General features: G+C 40.7%; 1 protein-coding gene across 2 annotated transcripts in view; it reads right to left on the bottom strand.

Moving 5' to 3' along the window:
* SPAG16 (sperm associated antigen 16) overlaps positions 1-18,730 on the bottom strand; it is a 1,378,074-nt gene that overhangs the window by 1,281,868 nt on the left and 77,476 nt on the right. For both annotated transcript variants that reach the window (XM_077272256.1, XM_077272257.1), the window contains exons 4-5: positions 15,722-15,849; positions 12,514-12,651 (exon numbers count right to left, since the gene is read on the bottom strand). In XM_077272256.1, the coding sequence (XP_077128371.1) occupies positions 12,514-12,651; positions 15,722-15,849 (266 nt within the window). The remainder of the gene's footprint in view (positions 1-12,513; positions 12,652-15,721; positions 15,850-18,730) is intronic.

The following is an 18,730-nucleotide window of genomic DNA, read 5'->3' as shown; positions in this document are numbered from 1 at the left end:
CTTCCTCAATATGCCTTTATCTGCATGAACTCTGTTTCAGTCATAAATCTCTTCATAGTATGATGATCACTCCTAAGTTTTCGTGAAATATCTAATGTTTTCATACCTTGTCCAAGGCATTGCACTATTTAACACTTTTCAGCAGCAGAGAGATCCTTTTTATTTCCCATATTGCTTGAAACCTGTGGCCTGCTTAATAATGTGGAACATCATTTTTAAGTAGTTTTCCTTTAATTAGAATCACCTGGAAAACTAATTATCACATGTGTTGTGAATTCCGTTCTCGGGCTCCCTCCTGTGGTCATGAGTGATACTTTGTGAGTTCTGTTCATGGGCTCCCTCTGGTGGCTTTGAGTGTTACGGCTGGTCTGTAGCTGGACTCCAGCTGCCTCGTTTCCTGCTAGGCTTGCTGCCTATTTAACTCCACCTGGACCTTTACTTGTTGCCTGCTGTCGTTGTATTCAGTACTGGTTCAGATCTCTCTGGGACTTCCCTTGTGACCTGTCTCCTCGTGGAGAAGCTAAGTTCATGCTAGTCTATTTCTGCTCATTGTTATTTGAAAATGTTTCTCAGTATATGATGAGTTCAGTCCAGCTTGCTTATATGCTATTTGATTGCTAGCTGGAAGCTCTGGGGTGTGGAGTTGCGCCCCTCACATCGTGAGTCGGTGTGGGGGTCTTTTTGTATTCTCTGCGTGGATAATTTTTTTAGTATTTTATACTGACCGCACAGATTCCTTGCTATCCTCTGACTATTTAATTATTAGCGGGCCTCATTTGCTAAAACCTATTTTCATTTCTATGTTTGTGTTTTCCTCTTAACTCACCGTCATTATTTGTGGGGGCTGCTCTCACTTTGGGGAAAATTTCTCTGAGGCAAGTGAGGCTTTGTTTCTCTCTAGGGGTAGCTAGTTTCTCAGGCTGTGCAGAGGCGTCTAGGCCGAGTTAGGAACGCTCCACGGCTGCCTATAGTGTGTGTTGATAGGATCAGGATTGCGGTCAGTAAAGTTCCCACATCCCCAGAGCTTGTCCTATTTTTGGGTTTACCTATCAGGTCAGTTCATGTGTTCCTACCACCAGAACCATAACACACATGTATTTAAGATTGATTTCAGTGATCCATTGAGCCCTGAGACACAATACCATCCATGAGTTTATTTGAAAAACAAAACAATTAAATCTTTATGACACTTAAATCCAATTTGCATAATAATTTGGAACACAGTGTAAATACTGATGTAAAATACTGACCAAATACTGAACGTGTGAAAGTGGCCTTAAAGTTTATCCACTACATCTTCCTTCCTGAATCATCCATGTGCAGATGAAAGTCGAAGCAGTCGAAAGAGGAGGAGATAGCGAGCAGCCTATCATCTATCTAACCTTGCTTGTACAGAAATCCCTGCTCACATCCCTCAGACACATCTCACCTACATTGGTGGCAGAGAAAAGTCCAATTCATATACCAAGTATTTTAAAAATATCATAATAGAATGCCTTTTACATTTATACCAGAAGTACTTAAAAAAAATCTAAGCAAAAGGCTTTTTACTTAAAAAAATAAATAAATTTGAGCTAGCAGAAAAAAGTCAACTTGATCTCTTAGAAGATAGCATTAATGAAGTCCGTGATGCATAACTGCCACGTATTTCGAGAATAAGACGGATATATAGAGAGTTTACGACCATTTGGCTTTGTTGAATTACTAAAAATGTGTCCCAATCTAAGCAAACTGCTGTGAATGACCCTTTGCTTACAATGTTTTTGGTAATAGATTTCTATTACTCAACATTGCCAAAGCAGTTTAAGCCCTGCAGAACCCGGTAGATATAAAATTAGTGACTGCCTCAGGCTTTACAACGGTGGTGATATATATTTAAATATTAGACAAAGCTAACACAAGTAAGCACAGAATGCAGTTTTTAAATGAAGTTGTTTATTAAGGAAAAAAATACAAACCACAATGTGAAAAAGTGATTGCCCCCCCCCTTTAACTGTGGTTTATTAGATCTTTGGGAAATGAAGTTCAAAATTCCCTAGTCACACGCAGGACTGATTAGTGCCACTCCTGTTCTCAATCAAGAAATCACTTAAACAGGACCTGCCTGACAAAGTGAAGTAGACCAAAAGATCCTCAAAAGCTAGACATGCTACGATCCAAAGAAATTCTGAAACAAATAAGAAACAAATAAGAGATAAGAGGGGAGTGGAGAAAGAGATCTTGAAAGGAACGAAGGTTGTGCGTGGGTAAATACCAGGAGACAATGTCACAGATGTATGGAGGAGAGAGGTTGTGGATGGCTTTGTATGTCATAGTTAGAGTTTTGAATTGGAGCCTCTGGACAATAGGAAGCCAGTGAAGGGCTTAGCAGAGAGGAGAGGCTGAGGAATAACAGGGAGGTAGGTGGAATAGTCGGGCAGCAGAGTGTAGGATGGATTGTAGTGGTGTCAGAGTGCTAGAGGGGAGGCCAGAGAGTAGGTGGCTGCAGTATTCACGGCGGGAGATAATAAGGGCGTGCACTAGCTTTTTTGTGGTTTCATGGTAAGGGAATGCAAGAATCCAGGAAATATTTTTGAGTTTGAGTCGGCAGGAAGAGGCAAGGGCTTGGATATGAGGCTTGAAAGAGAGTCGAGGATCACCCCAAGGCACCAAGCATGCGGGACTAGGGAAAGTGAGCAGCCATTGACATTGATGGATAGGTCTCATGGAGGGGCAGAGTGAGATGGATGAATTCTGTTTTGTCCATGTTCAGTTTTAGAAAGCGAGCAGAAAAGAAAGCTGAAATAGCAGACAGACATTGCTGGATTTTGGTCAGTAAGGATGTGAGGTAGGGTCCAGATAGGTAGATCGGCGTGTCATCGGCGTAGAGATGATACTGCAAACTGTGGGATTCTTTGAGCTGTCCCAGGCCGAAGGTGTAGATGGAGAAGAGCAGTGGCCCTAGAACGAGCCTTTGGGAACACCGATAGACAGGGGGCATGGTGAGGAGGTGGTGTGGGAGAGGGTCTGTTAGATATGGCGAGATCAAGGATAGGGCCAAGTCTGTGATGCCAAGAGATGAGAGAATCTGTAGCAGGAGGGAATGGTCGACAGTGTCGAAGGCAGAAGACAGGTCCAGGAGAAGGACGACAGAGTAGTGTCGCTTTCTCTTGGTGGTTAGTAGGTCATTGATGACTTTAGTTAGGGCAGTGTGATATAGTCTCCCGGTACTTACCCACGCACAACCTTCGTTCCTCTCAAGATCTTCTTCTCTACTCTCCTCTGATCTCTTCTTCCCACAACCGCATATAAGACTTCTCCCATGCTTCCCCCATACTCTGGAACTCTCTACCCCAACACATCAGACTCTAGCCTACCACGGAAACCTTCAAAAAGAACCTGAAAAGCCACCTCTTGCGACAAGCCTACAAGCTGCAGTGATCCTTAGTCTGCTGAACTGCCGCACGACCAGCTCTACCCTCATCTAGTGTATCCTCACCCATCCCCTGTAGACTGTGAGCCCGTCCTCTCTCCTGTACTTGTGTGTTTTGCTCATGTTTGTTGTGCTTGTCTATATTTGCCCCTTTCACAAGTAAAGCGCCATGGAATAAATGGCGCTATATAAATGTATAATAATAATAATATAATAATAAATTGAGATCTATCAGTCTGGAAAAGGTTGTAAATAGTGATGAGCGAGTATACTCATTGCTTGGGTTTTCCCGAGCACGCTCAGGTGGTCTCCGAGTATTTGTGAGTGCTCGGAGATTTAGTTTTCATTGCCGCAGCTGCATGATTTCTGGCAGCTAGACAGCTTGAATACATGTGGGGATTCCCTAGCAACCAGGCAACCCCCACATGTACTCAGGCTGGCTAGCAGCCGTAAATCATACAGCTGCGTCAACAAAAACTAAATTTCCGAGCACTCACAAATACTCGGAGACTACCTGTGCAATGAGTATACTCGCTCATCACTAGTTGCAAAGCCATTTATCAAGCTTTGGGACTGCAGTGAACTACAGAGAGAGCAATTATCAACAAATGGCTAAAAGAATGGAACAGTGGTGAACCATCCCAGGAGTGGCCGACAGACCAAAATTACCCCAAGAGCGCTGCAATGACTCATCCAAGAGGTCACAATAGACCTCACAACAACATCCAAAAAACTGAAGGTCTCACTTGCTTTGTCAGTGTTCATGACTCCACCATAAGAAAGACTGGGAAAAACTGGCCTGCATGGCAGAGTTCCAAGATGAAAACCCCTGCTAAGCAATAAGAACATAAAGGCTTGTCTCAGTTTTGCCAGAAAACATCTTGATGATCCCCAAGATATTTTGGAGAATACTCTGTGGACTGATGAGACAAAAGTTTAACTTATTGGAAGGTGTATGTACCATTACATTTGGCATAGAAGTAATGATGTCCAATAATAAATTATATTGTCGTATCGTGTTAGCCAGAAAAATCGATGTGAATACTTTTCTGCCCAATGATGACAAAAGTATTCTCGGAGTGATACCTTTATTGGGTAACCAGAAAATAATATATATTTGCACACTTTCAGAGCACAAAGGGCTCCTACTTCAGGCAGGATTACAAATAAATTAATAAGAAAGAAGGCACAACATTTCAGGGAAACTACAGAAGGACATTTGTTCATGGAGGTGGTGGGAGGGGTCATGACTCCTAAAGATAAGCCAAGAAAATTAGGCATAGATACAAATGGAGAGGCAGTGGGAATGATGTTCTTAGTTATCTTGATTCCATCTGGTGGAGGGAGGAATTGTATCCATGTAGTGACTCATAAATCCAGGTGTTAAATTGAGTCCTAGTGTCAAAGAATTGAACATCTTTATCAGTTTGAATTCCCAATTTTTTCTTTCTCATTATTATTCTTTTTCAAATATTATTCCAGTCACAGCTGGATTAAAATTTGTGACAAATGCCACAGCTTGTCATGAGTTTGAGGAGTGTGGGGTCGCCACACCCTGCCACACCCCTTGCTCCACCCACTTTGTTGGAACTGAGGTGAGAATGATGCGAAAATGCCAGAAGTCACATTTTTTGGCCAAAAAAGTGTGATTTTTCAAAGTTTTCTTGCTAGAAATCTGGTGAAAAACCTTTGATGAATCACCCCCATTGAATGGACCTGCACTGCATTGCTACATTCAATGTGTAGCAGCCACTCCTCGGTACTCCAGATCAGATCCTATTAACTGGTCAACATACTTTCTTTCACAAGAACATTTTATGGTGATTCTAGTAGGATTTCACCTCCTGAATTCAAATATGTTCGAATATTTCCATCAGGCACATGTCTTTACACATAGTTTTTATTTTTAATTTTAACAGTTTTTATGGTTTGCCATCTGATGATTTACCTAAATTATCTAGTGTTCTAAACAGAGCAATGAAATCTTTTGTTATGCTAAAAGTCAAAATAACAAGATTATACAGGTTCATTCATGTTCAGACATACTTAGGATATTGCATCTTTTGAAAGTAAAGAGCCAGTAGCGAAATGACAGCGAGTCCGTTATCGCAAGTGTTTGTTATTCTGTTAATGTAAAATGTTTTCCTTGTATCTCGCATGTTATTAGTTCTATTAGTTATTATACATTTTTCAACAATGCCAAAAAAGTCTTTAAATCATAAAGATAATTTATGTTATGTGTGTAGGGAATTGACGTTCAAGAGTCAGAAGAAATTTTAAGCCACTTGTAAAAAAAACATTTATGAGCTTTAAAACTGTTGATCTTTGGAGGTACTGGGTACCACATACAGTTAGGTCCATATACACTCACTGGCCACTTTATTAGGTACACCTGTCCAACTTCTTGTTAACACTTAATTTCTAATCAGCCAATCACATGGCGGCAACTCAGTGCATTTAGGCATGTAGACATGGTCAAGACAATCTCCTGCAGTTCAAACCGAGCATCAGTATGGGGAAGAAAGGTGATTTGAGTGCCTTTGAACGTGGCATGGTTGTTGGTGCCAGAAGGGCTGGTCTGAGTATTTCAGAAACTGCTGATCTACTGGGATTTTCACGCACAACCATCTGTAGGGTTTACAGAGAATGGTCCGAAAAAGAAAAAAAATCCAGTGAGCGGCAGTTCTGTGGGTGGAAATGCCTTGTTGATGCCAGAAGTCAGAGGAGAATGGGCAGACTGGTTCGAGCTGATAGAAAGGCAACAGTGACTCAAATCGCCACCCGTTACAACCAAGGTAGGCCTAAGAGCATCTCTGAACGCACAGTGCGTCGAACTTTGAGGCAGATGGGCTACAGCAGCAGAAGACCACACCGGGTACCACTCCTTTCAGCTAAGAACAGGAAACTGGAAACTGTACAAGCTCATCGAAATTGGACAGTAGAAGATTGGAAAAACGTTGCTTGGTCTGATGAGTCTCGATTTCTGCTGCGACATTCGGATGGTAGGGTCAGAATTTGGCGTAAACAACATGAAAGCATGGATCCATCCTGCCTTGTATGGAGCATCTTTGGGATGTGCAGCCGACAAATCTGCGGCAACTGTGTGATGCCATCATGTCAATATGGACCAAAATCTCTGAGGAATGCTTCCAGCACCTTGTTGAATCTATGCCACGAAGAATTGTGGCAGTTCTGAAGGCAAAAGGGGGTCCAACCCGTTACTAGCATGGTGTACCTAATAAAGTGGCCGGTGAGTGTATATTTGGACACAGACAACATTTTTCTAATTTTGGTTATAGACATTACCACAATGAATTTTAAACAAAACAATTCGGATGCAGTTGAAGTTCAGACTTTCAGCTTTCATTTGAGGGTATCCACATTAAAATTGGATGAAGGGTTTAGGAGTTTCAACTCCTTAACATGTGCCTCCCTGTTTTTAAAGGGACCAAAAGTAATTGGACAGATTAAATAATTTTAAAGAAAATGTTCATTTCTAGTACTTGGTTGAAACCCCTTTGTTAGCAATGACTGCCTGAAGTCTTGAACTCATGGACATCACCAGACGCTGTGTTTCCTCCTTTTTGATGCTCTGCCAGGCTTTCACTGCGGTGGTTTTCAGTTGCTGTTTGTTTGTGGGCCTTTCTGTCTGAAGTTTAGTCTTTAACAAGTGAAATGCATGCTCAATTGGGTTGAGGTCAGGTGACTGACTTGGCCATTCAAGAATATTCCACTTCTTTGCTTTAATAAACTCCTGGGTTGCTTTGGCTTTATGTTTTCAGTCGTTGTCCATCTGTAGTATGAAATGACGACCAATCAGTTTGGCTGCATTTGGCTGGATCTGAGCACACAGTATGTCTCTGAATACTTCAGAATTCATTCGGCTGCTTCTGTCCTGTGTCACATCATCAATAAACACTAGTGACCCAGTGCCACTGGCAGCCATGCATGCCCAAGCCATCACACTGCCTCCGCTGTGTTTTACAGATGATGTGGTATGCTTTGGATCATGAGCTGCACCACGCCTTCACCATACTTTTCTCTTTCCATCATTCTGGTAGAGGATGATCTTGGTTTCATCTGTCCAAAGAATGTTCTTCCAGAACTGTGCTGGCTTTTTTAGATGTTTTTTAGCAAAGTCCAGTCTAGCCTTTTTATTCTTGATGCTTATGAGTGGCTTGCACCGTGCAGTGAACCCTCTGTATTTACTTTCATGCAGTCTTCTCTTTATGGTAGATTTGGATATTGATACGCCGACCTCCTGGAGAGTGTTGTTCACTTGGTTGGCTGTTGTGAAGAAGTTTCTCTTCACCATGGAGATTATTCTGCGATCTTCCCCCACTGTTGTCTTACGTGGGCGCTCAGGTCTTTTTGCATTGATGAGTTCACCAGTGCTTTCTTTCTTTCTCAGGATGCACCAAACTGTTGATTTTGCCACTCCTAATATTGTAGCAATTTCTCGGATGTTTTTTTTCTTCTGTTTTTGCAGCTTAAGGATGGCTTGTTTCACCTGCATGGAGAGCTCCTTTGACTGCATGTTTACTTCACAGCAAAACCTTCCAAATGCAAGCACCACACCTCAAATCAACTCCAGGCCTTTTATCTGCTTAATTTAGAATGGCATAACGAAGGGACTGCCCACACCTGTCCATGAAATAGCCTTGGAGTCAATTGTCCAATTACTTTTGGTCCCTTTAAAAACAGGGTGGCACATGTTAAAGAGCTGAAACTCCTAAACCCTTCATCCAATTTTAATGTGGATACCCTCAAATGAAAGCTGAAAGTCTGAACTTCAACTGCATCTGAATTGTTTTGCTTAAAATTCATTGTGGTAATGTCTATAACCAAAATTAGAAAAATGTTGTCTCTGTCCAAATATATATGGACCTAACTGTATATGCAATTTATCTTGTCTTAGGTTTCTTTACTGGTTGGAAAAAAGGTTCACATCATATGCCATTTGTCTGATGGGTGGGAGGGAACAGAAGGACTATTTAACAGATTGTTATTTCTGCTTACCAAAAATTAAATGAATCAAATCTAAAACAAAATATACAGTTAATTACCCCAATTGGCAATCTGCATTGAGGCCTGTCTTACATAGTGAAGAGCTTGCTGTATACAAATGTCTACATTTTGTGATCGTGACAGCTCTGACTCTGACTTTACCCGCACAGAAGAGGAAGCATACAGCAATGTGAGAAGTGATTCTACTTCCGAAGCAAACTGTTCCTCAGAACCTCACTTGTTATCCTAAGAAGATGTGATTTAGAATTGTCTAAACAACAATCAGTACTTCTAAGTTCCAGGATCAAAGGCTAGAAGGTGACTGTTTTATTGCTTGGATTGCAACTTGAGTACACTCAATTCTGCAGGTTTTTTTTATGTGAATGGGATAGCAGGGATAGAATGTCTTACTATATTGGAAAACAATGGCCTAAATGTGAATCTCTTGTTCCTGGACAAAAAAAAAGTCAAATGTGCCTTTAGTGAATCCTAAAAAAGTATAAATTTACCTCCACTGCATATTCAAAAAGGATTTATGAAACAATTTGTAAAAGCACCTGATAAAAATTCTACTGCACTGATACATTTGGAATGTAAATTTCACAAAGTTAGCGATGCTAAATTGAAAGAAGGTATTTTTATAGGGCCGCAAATACGATCGGTGATGGAGGATTGACAATTCCAGGAGCTGTTAAATCCACTGCAAAAAGCAGTCTGGCTGTCCTTCAATAATGTCTTCTATTCTCTTCTTGGAAATCATAAAGCAGAAAAAGACGATGATACAGTGAGTGATCTTGTGAAATCCTACTAAGCTTTGGGATGCAACATGTCTTTAAAACTTCATTTCTTGGACTCGCACATGGACTTCTTCCCAGAAAATGTTGGTGCTGTCAGTGACCAGCATGGGGAGTGTTTTCATCAGCAGATTTCCACGATGGAATGGAGGTATCAAAGCAAGTGAAGCCCAGTATGCTGGCTGACAATTGGTGGACCGTGAAGAGAGACATCCCGGAAGCAAAATAATCGCATTGGATGGACAGGACATTCAATTTAAAATGAATTCTTCATTTCTCCCATGACAGCTCTGCATGGGGATTTAATACTTGCCTCCATGCAATATATCTCATCTTAGGAGTGTAACGACAGCATGTTCCAGCACACATGTAAAACAGAAAACCCTAAAGATGCAGGTTTCACATTATTAAAAGTGCTAAACATTTCCTCCTGAAAATAAAATATTTGAAGGCCGCAAAACTTTTTGAATATTTCATTGCTGCAGACATAGTTGAGAGGTTTTTTTTCTCAGTGATATTACATTTAGGAAAACTTGACACTGGAAATCTAGATGTGAAAGCTAATGAGAAGTTATTTTTCTATATTAAGTAATGGGTTTTTCCAAAAGGCACACAAAGTTGAGTAGAGAGCAATCAAATTTCGACCCTGCACTTCTGCTAATCCATTAATTTGCCGTTTTCATTTCTCTTGCAATGCTATTTCAATCCTTTGGAAGGAGAGGAGCACAGATCTGAGCTGCGGCAGACGGTGTTTTTTTCACTTACAGATTAAATAATACGATACCGAGGCAGCAGTTTGTGAAATGGCATTTGACATTCTCTTAGGAATGAGCAGTGTTAGTCATACACATAGCAGGGTGTTCGTCATGCTAGCTGCTGCTGTCACACTTAATGCTCCTTGATTTATATTTTTAAGGTCACATAATACCTGAAGCATGTATATCACCCTAATATTTTACTCTTAAAGAGGAACTGTGACTTGCTATAAGCATGTATTTTTTTTTTACCTGGTGTAAACGCCATTATTCTCCTGAATCTGGAGTTTTAATTTGGTTTCTACGCCTCTGTTCCTAAAATATGGCATCCTTTTTCTTGTAAATCCTGCCTTATTAGCGAACGGGGTGTGGACTGCAGTACTTCTCTATGAAAAAGTCTTCTTGGGGACCACACCCAGCTTTATAAAAAGACCAGATTTACATATAAGCAAATGGAGGCCATATTTGAAGAATGGAGATGTGGAAAATAAACAAAATAACCACAGATTCACTAGAACAGAGTCATTTACACCTGGTAAGAAAATATTGCATATTGATAGGTCCTCTTTAAAGAATTTGGAGTCTAAAGTAAATTAGAAAATACATGGCTGTAATGGCGCCTTAAAACAGACTTAATTGTTGAAGAAATCTACTTTGTAGTTCTTCTATAATTGTTATCTGAAGATTTCTGCTAATTAGTTTCAAGTGCATCAGGGCCGGACTGTGCACTGGGTCGTCTCCTGGTCTGTGTATTCCTCGGCCACTCCAGTCTGTGAATGACAGGTTACTGATTTTGTGAAATCTCTTGCTAGTGCCGGTATTGCCATGTACGACAGATGAGTTCTTGGCTCAATGACCTCTGTTAGAGATGACTATGCATGCGCCATCCAAAGCGATGACAGCGCTATTTTATTGTAGCCCAGCCAGGAACTCAATCAGCACATGAACCACCCATGGAAATGATGGCGTCGGCGAGAAATTTCAAACAGAAGAGGCAGATCACTGAAAAAGCAGTGACCTGCCTTTCAAAGATCGGATGCAGGCGCAGGGGCTGTGAATACACGGACAGGGAGGAGATGATCCAGTGCACAGTCAGCCCTGATGCACTTGAAAATAATTGACATAACACTTCGAATGGTGACTACAGAAGAACTACAGAGCGGATTTAAAAAAATAAATAAAGTATCAATTTAACCTGTATTACATCATTAAAGCAATGTCTTTACTTTACATTCCAAATTAGTTTAAATCCCTTATATACTAGGTATATAGCATAATTATGTTGATCATGAGAAACAAACCATACACATAGGCAGTCATCTACTGGCCTAATATTAACCTCTTCAGCCCCCAAGCCTGTTTCCACCTTCAGAATTTTGCAATTCTGACCAGTGTCACTTTATGAGATGACAACGCGAGAATGTTTCAGTGGATCCCACGGATTCTGTAACTGTTTTTTGTGACATATTTTACTTCATAATAGTAGTAAAATTTGTTCGATATGATATGTGTCAATTTGAGGAAAAAATATTGAAAATTTGGTAAAAATTTAGAAAATTTTGCAATTTTCAAACTTATAATTTTTATGCTCTTAAAACAAAGAATTATGTCACACAAAAGAGTTAATAAATTATATTTCCCACGTGACTACTTTACAACAGCACATTTTTTTTAAATATAATTTTATTTACATGGGTGTTTTCCAGAAAAAAAGTAACAGTAGAAGTTGCAGAGTGACAATTGCAAATTTGCTACTGTAGTCCCCAGAACGATATTGCCAGCTCATGCTTCTGGAGACATGGACCCATACACTAGGCGGGCTCTCAATGCTACAGGAATGCCAAACAAGTGGGCGCTATATGTCGTTTAGACACACTGTGGGGCTCCGAAGGGAGGGGGCATTTGGATTTGGGAGCGCAGAATTTGCTGAATTTAATTTGGAAGGTGAGGAGCCATTTTGCTTTTACAGAGCCTTTGTATTACTAGTAACAAGGAAACCACCTATATTTCCGTTAACAGTCGACGGACCTGAGTGGGGACTTGCTTTTTTGTGGATTGAGTTGGAGCTTTTATTGGGAACATTTTACATAAAGTTTGGGATCACATTTATCTGGCATTCTCTCTCGCTCTCTTCGCAATGACACCAAGGGGGCGTTGATGGGAGAGCGAAGAGAGCTCCCTTGCCATGCTTTCTAAATGCTGCAATTGATATCGATTTCAGCATTTAGAGAGAAACTGCCTGGAGCTGTGCGGTCACTGCTCCTTGCAGCGAGTGCTAGGCGTCAGCTGTCATGTCAGCTTAACATCTGGTGGCGATCGCAACTTCTGTGCACGCAAAATTGCCTGGATGTATCCATACTTTCAAGGTCGGTAAGCAACTACCTACCTAGAAGTATGGATACCGCCAAAGTTGTGAAAGGGTTAAAGTACGTTTATGTGAAATTAAAAAAAATAATGCAATGGGAGAAATAAACCCACTAAAGCATTTCATCTAATGTGGAACACATTGCATGTGACTAACTTAATTAAAATCAGTAGTTTGCACCTTGCAGCAAGTTTGTAGGTTTCCACTTCTTTCTTCAAACTCTTTATCTCGGAGTCTAGCATCTGGTTCTGAGCATAAACATCTGGGACAAAACTAACAGCTTCTGGCTGAAGGAGGCCTTTCTGCATCATTTCATACCTAAAAGGAATGGCAAGTAACTCATTATTCTCAGTGACAATGAAAGAATTGTTACAGGCCAGAAGCATTCACATTTTCCAAAATGTTAACCAGTTATTACCAAGCTATGAACGCTAGTGAGCCCAATAAAGAATGACAACTTTTGGCACAAAAGAGTGACTGGTGCACCTACGGACCAGGAGTAAAATTTCTCATGATCTTTATCATTTTTCCAAAATAAACTATATGGATAAAAGAATACAGGAGCTATACAACATCCCATTCTAAATCCATAGGCATTAATATAGAGTTGGTCCACCTTTTGCACCTACAACAACTTCTACTTTTCTAGGAAGGTTTTTTGACAAAAATCCAAGTAGGCCTGTGGGACTTTCTGCCCATTCATCCAAAAGAACATTTGTGAGATCAGAAAGTGACGTTGAGGCTCACAATCTCTGTTCTGGTTCATCCCAAAGGTGATTGATGGGGAAGAGATAGGAGCTGCTCAAGCTCTTCCACACCGAACTCACCTCAAACCATGCCCTTATGGACCATGCATTCTGTGCTGGGGCACAGTCACGCTAAAATAGAAAGAATACCACCAGACTGCCAAATAGAGAAGCATGATTCATCACTCTACAGAACACATTTCCACTGCGCCAGAGTCCAGTGGTGGCTGATTTACAAAACTGCAACACGAGGCATTGTGTTTGGTGATGTAAGGCTTTCATGTAGCTGCTCGACCATGGAAACTCATGCCATGAAGCTCCCGGTAGGGGCACAGTTTTTGTGTTGATGTTCCTAGATGCAGAACTCCAAGCCTCCTCTGACATACAGTCAGCTGAGTGCTGGTGACTTTTACGCATTATATGCCTCAGCACTAGGTGATTTCGCTGTGCAACCTTACGCTGTCCGTCACATTGTGGCCGAGTTGCCGTGATTCTTAGACGCTTCCACTCTTCAATAATACCACCCACTCAGAGAATTACAGTGCCTTACTTAAATTTAGTGATGTCGTTAGAATAAGCCATTTTTTCACAAATGTTAGTAAAGGCAGGATGCATCGCTAGTGATAGATTTTATACTCCTGTGTCAAAAGAACAGAATGAAAAATTGGAATTCAATGATTAACATGTGTGCCCCAATACTTTTTTCCATAAAGTGAATATTACATACAGATGTAGTAGCCCCCAACAGGACAGCCAGTCGGCTACGTTAATAATGCAGTATACTGTAGTGCGTCAAACTATTTAGATAGCTCTTTGAAAGAGAACGAGAATGTGTTGCTATATGACACTCACATTGTACAGGTACGATATGCTATGGTCATCGTGCGCCACAGCCATCATGTTGGCTCCTGGTATATCTGTACATCATAAAGCTCTTCAAATCTGTCAGCAATGTACAACCTGTTTTCTACCCATGGACTGAAAGACCAAGTTTAAGAGGGTAGATATAGAGGATTAGTAGGGTGCATACACAAATCAATTTACACCTCTGCGTATTTTGCTGGGTATCCATGGCATGCTCACTTTGTGGACTATCACAGATTTCAAGGCGGATATGCTGTGGATTTTACCCTACGCATTTCAAATGGGGAAATTAAAAAGAAAAATCGCTCAACAGTCAGTTTCTGGTGTTAAGTTTTTTCCTGTAGAATGTGGATGAGATTAGATAAAATCCCATCTACTCTTTTGCTATTGTAAAATGTGAATTTTTCACTAATAAATCAAGACGGAATATTTGCAGCGTTTCCACCATTAGTGACCACACACTTAATGCCTTGAGGCTTACCTTCTCAAATTATTGGAATACTGACCCTTGGATTTTTCAGGTCATACACACATCCTTGCACATAATAAGTAGAGATGCAATAAAAACGTTAATGCATGGTGACTTAAAGGCTCTTATACACATTAGACTAATGTCGGTTGAACCTGCTAATATCGACAAGTTCCCCTAACAATCTAATGTTGCACCTTCCAACTAATCTTCAGGGGAGATGTCATCTGCTGATCGCAGTTTTCTCGCGGAGAAAAGTTATTGGCTGACATGTAAGCAGGTGACTTTTGCAAAGAGAATACAGGAGCTCTCAGCCTTTTGAGTGTTCCTGTGTATGGGAGAGTAGGCCAAGATGGTTTTCAGGTGAAACATCTGTCAAGGCAACGTTCGGCCAACGGCCTTCTAAACCATATGGCCAGACATAAGCCTTAGCTGTGCAGTTGACCTCCATGGTGAATGGACGGTACATAAACAATGGAATTTGCTCTTTAGTAAATTTTTGTTTTTCCCAAAAATGATCAGAGAGAGTCACCACCTCTCTCCCTGGTAAACAGTACTCCTATTCTTCATACTAATGATCATTTTTATTTCTATAGCACCAACATATTTTGGAGAACTTTACATGGAGACATCCTAGTACGAACCCTACTATGTACTGTGAAACTCCATTTAAACAGGAGTATACTGGTAACATTATATTAAAGGGTGCAATGTATTAAACTCTACCAGAGATAAATAAGTTAAAACCAGAAATTTGTCTAAATTATTAAGAATCACATTCAAGGCTCTGCTGCTTTGCAGCTATTGTATATAAATAATATGTTTTAGCAAGACTGTGATCCGACTAGAGTAAATGCCACTGGCACATTATGTAAGGGCAGCGATCCATGCTCCCTCTGGCATGTGGCATCTGTTTCCTCTGGAACCATGCACTGTGCTAAAAACATAGCACCATCTCTCACAGATTGTACGCTAGATGTCTGCCAATTCTAAAGGAGATGCAGCAATACACAGATTTACTTTCTCGCTGCACATGTTCTATACAATAATGTGAAAGCTTTAAGTAAAATGTTTAGTCCTTGAAAAGTTTTTCTCTCTAAAGTCAAACAAGTCCGAAAATGTTTGCCTTCTGCCAAGTTCTTTCCATCCAGCACTTTTATGTTACTAAATCTTGCTGCCAACCAATATTTTCAGCATGATTTTTTCTGCATCTTCTAGAGTTCAGTAATAACGACAATGTAATGGCGAGCCTTAGACAATTTTACTGGCTTTTAGAACCTTCAGAAGTTTCAGAGATAAGTAAACCTACCATTCTGTCTGAAAGCATTCCAAGGTTTTCATCATTCCCATTTTAATCAGAAAATTGCGAAGAAAATCATCCACTACTTCAGGCCTGTGAGACACAGGTCGCTGGGAGGAAACAGGGGATCCTTCACACTGTAAAAAGGCAACAAATAGTTATTGTATATGGACAATAAGTGGGTCCGTCAGCGTGAAAATATGACGCCAGTTATTAGATTATCATACACTCATTCAGTTGTTTTGACATTGCTTTGATTCAGAACAGGTATTCACACTGTGGCCAGAAGGCGTCATCTATGTCACATCATGTGAATGATGATTACTCACTAGTTTTCTTGTAAATTACAATCATTATAAACACTACAGAGATTGTTACCGCTCCACAATAAATTAGAGGGGTTGTCCACTACTCGGCCAAGCCCTTCTCAATCAATATACGGTATTTCCCCCATGTAAAATAGCAGCTAATATTTGTCTCCGATGCAGGCGTCGCTACAGCTAAGTCAATGCCTGCTTTCCCGAGGCTAATGTGACCTTATTATATCCTGCGAGCACTGCAGCCGATCCCCAGCTTCTTCACTCTCCCTTCCTTTGGATGTAACCGGCATCCGGAGAAAGTAAGAGAGCAGCATCTCCCACTTCCTCCATAAGTCAGTTTTATCCAAAGAAAGTGAGAGTAAAGCGGTCGCTGTTTGGCTGCATGGCTGGAATGGCGCCCACACCGGAGGGGAGTATTGCTCTTATTATCTTACATGGGGTAGATATAGTGATTAAGAAGGACGGCTCCAAGTAGTGGACAATCCCCTTAATAAAACAACAGCACTGGAATGGACTGATGAGTGTTTCTTCATCCAAGAGTAAAGTACAAATGATACATTGTTTTCTCATTTATCTACATTAGAGTATAAGCTACTGAAGCTTGCAATCCTACTAAGTCTAAGTGTCCCAGAAAGGCACTGGAGAAACCAAACAGGGGGATGTGTGCCAGGATAAAAGTTAATCATAACGATAATTAAAATATAATAAACATTATTAAGAGCAATTCATAAAAACAACAATGTACAGATAAACCCGCCAATACAGACAAGGATTAAAATTGGTGGGTGAGCACCTGTGGGAACCCAATTAATACAAGATATAATGTTTAAATCATAAATAAATATGGAATAAAAGTAAGCATGAATCAATTTTCAGGGATGTGTGTCAGGACAAAGTTAATCATAACAATAATTAAAATAAAAAACTTTGTCTTTTCCTATATGAGAGCATAAGCCAATGATGGTGCAATTCACAGCACAACTACTAGGTAGCCACACAAGTACACAGCACAGACCTCTCAAGACAAAATATCATAACAGTACGCCGTTTTTTCAATGCTGGTCATCTTACGTCACAAATTTAGGAATTTGTTGCACTAAAAGGAAAAGGCAGGATACATCTCTATGTTAACTTGTGTGCCGACACGCATCCCAATCAGAATTGTAATGTCATCTGAAAATGCAACTAGGTGTGTGGAACGTCTGGCAATTGAGGTAACTGTACAATGCCAGAAACGTCTCCTGCAAAGCTCCTAAAGCACACAAGGACAGCTGTTCTTCGAAAGCTAAAATTTTCATCAAGAGCCCAGACCAGCACAAAACAGGAGATAAGCTTTGGTAAGTGTATTTGACACCATATTTCACAATACAAACTTAAAAAGTTATTAAAAAGAATTTATTAGGCTGATGTATTTTCTTTGAAAATTAATCTCAGAATGGCTGACTATTTTTTCCTTCAGATAATAAAATGAGCATTTTTGCTAGAGCTGAACTTTAAATATGCTCTTTCAAAGAAAACTTTCAAACAGATTACAAAGCTGGAAAAACAGCCTCATTAGGACTAAGAACTATTTTATGTTTGGCGTTTGTATTATGAAGCTAGCAAAAAACTCGGCACTCAGACTTAACTTAATCAGATAAAGTGATTTAATGGTGTCCACGGTAAATAACAGAAGAAACGTTTCGGTCCTATAGCCGGACCTTCATCAGTCACAATATTTGATCGTGAATGGAAGCTAGTCGACCCGAAAGATTATGGGTTTTCATTAAGGTCATAGATATAGGTGGACACAGCCAGTGTCTCAGGAGGATAAGTCCAGCGGTATTGTCTTCTGTGGTATAGAGCCTGCGTGTCCTGTTCAGTGGAGGACGCAAGGACTTGCGGTGGATACCGCATCCTCCACTGACCAGGACACCCAGGCTCTATACCACAGAAGGCAATACCGCCGAACTTATCCCCCTGAGACACTGGCTGTGTCCACCTATATCTATGACCTTAATGAAAACCCATAATCTTTCGGGTCCACTAGCTTCCGTTCATGATCAAATATTGTGACTGATGAAGGTCCGGCTATAGGACCGAAACGTTTCTTCTGTTATTTACTGTGGACACTATTAAATCACTTTATCTGATTAAGTTAAGTCTGAATGCCGCATTTTTTGCTATTATTCATGGTATTGGAACCTACTCTGGCACCTCTCTAAAGGCTGTGCACGCGTTTATTCTTATATATGTATGATGAAGCTAGTGACTGTTTTAAAGAGCAAAAAAATCAATATTAAAAGAGGTTGCCCACTACTAGGACAACCCCTTCTTAAACTAATAAAGCTTATACTCACCTCTGTGCTGGCTCCATTCCCACGGTGTAGGCACTCGCTCTCCCTGGGGCTGTGATGCGGTGTTGTGACACGGTACGCCCGGCGCCCAATCAGCGCTGGCGTCACTGTCTCCGTCTTCAAACGAACTAAAGATAATGAGGAATTCCGAGCAGCAGCTGATCCCGGACTTCCTCTTCATGTTCAGTTTGTCCAAAGGTGGAGACAATGACACCAGTGTTGATTGGGCGCCGGCCATCACATGTCATTCCACCGCATCACAGCCCTGGGACAGCGAGTGCTGACACCGCTGGAACGGAGCGGGCATAGGAGCAGAGTAAAGGCTTTATTATTTGATTGACGATGAACATTTAGTTTAAGAA

The sequence above is a fragment of the Ranitomeya variabilis genome, chromosome 7 (genome assembly GCF_051348905.1).
Source record: "Ranitomeya variabilis isolate aRanVar5 chromosome 7, aRanVar5.hap1, whole genome shotgun sequence".
NCBI lineage: Eukaryota > Metazoa > Chordata > Amphibia > Anura > Dendrobatidae > Ranitomeya > Ranitomeya variabilis.
The sequence above is the reverse complement of the archived record's forward strand: the minus strand, read 5'-3'. Positions and strand labels throughout refer to the sequence as shown.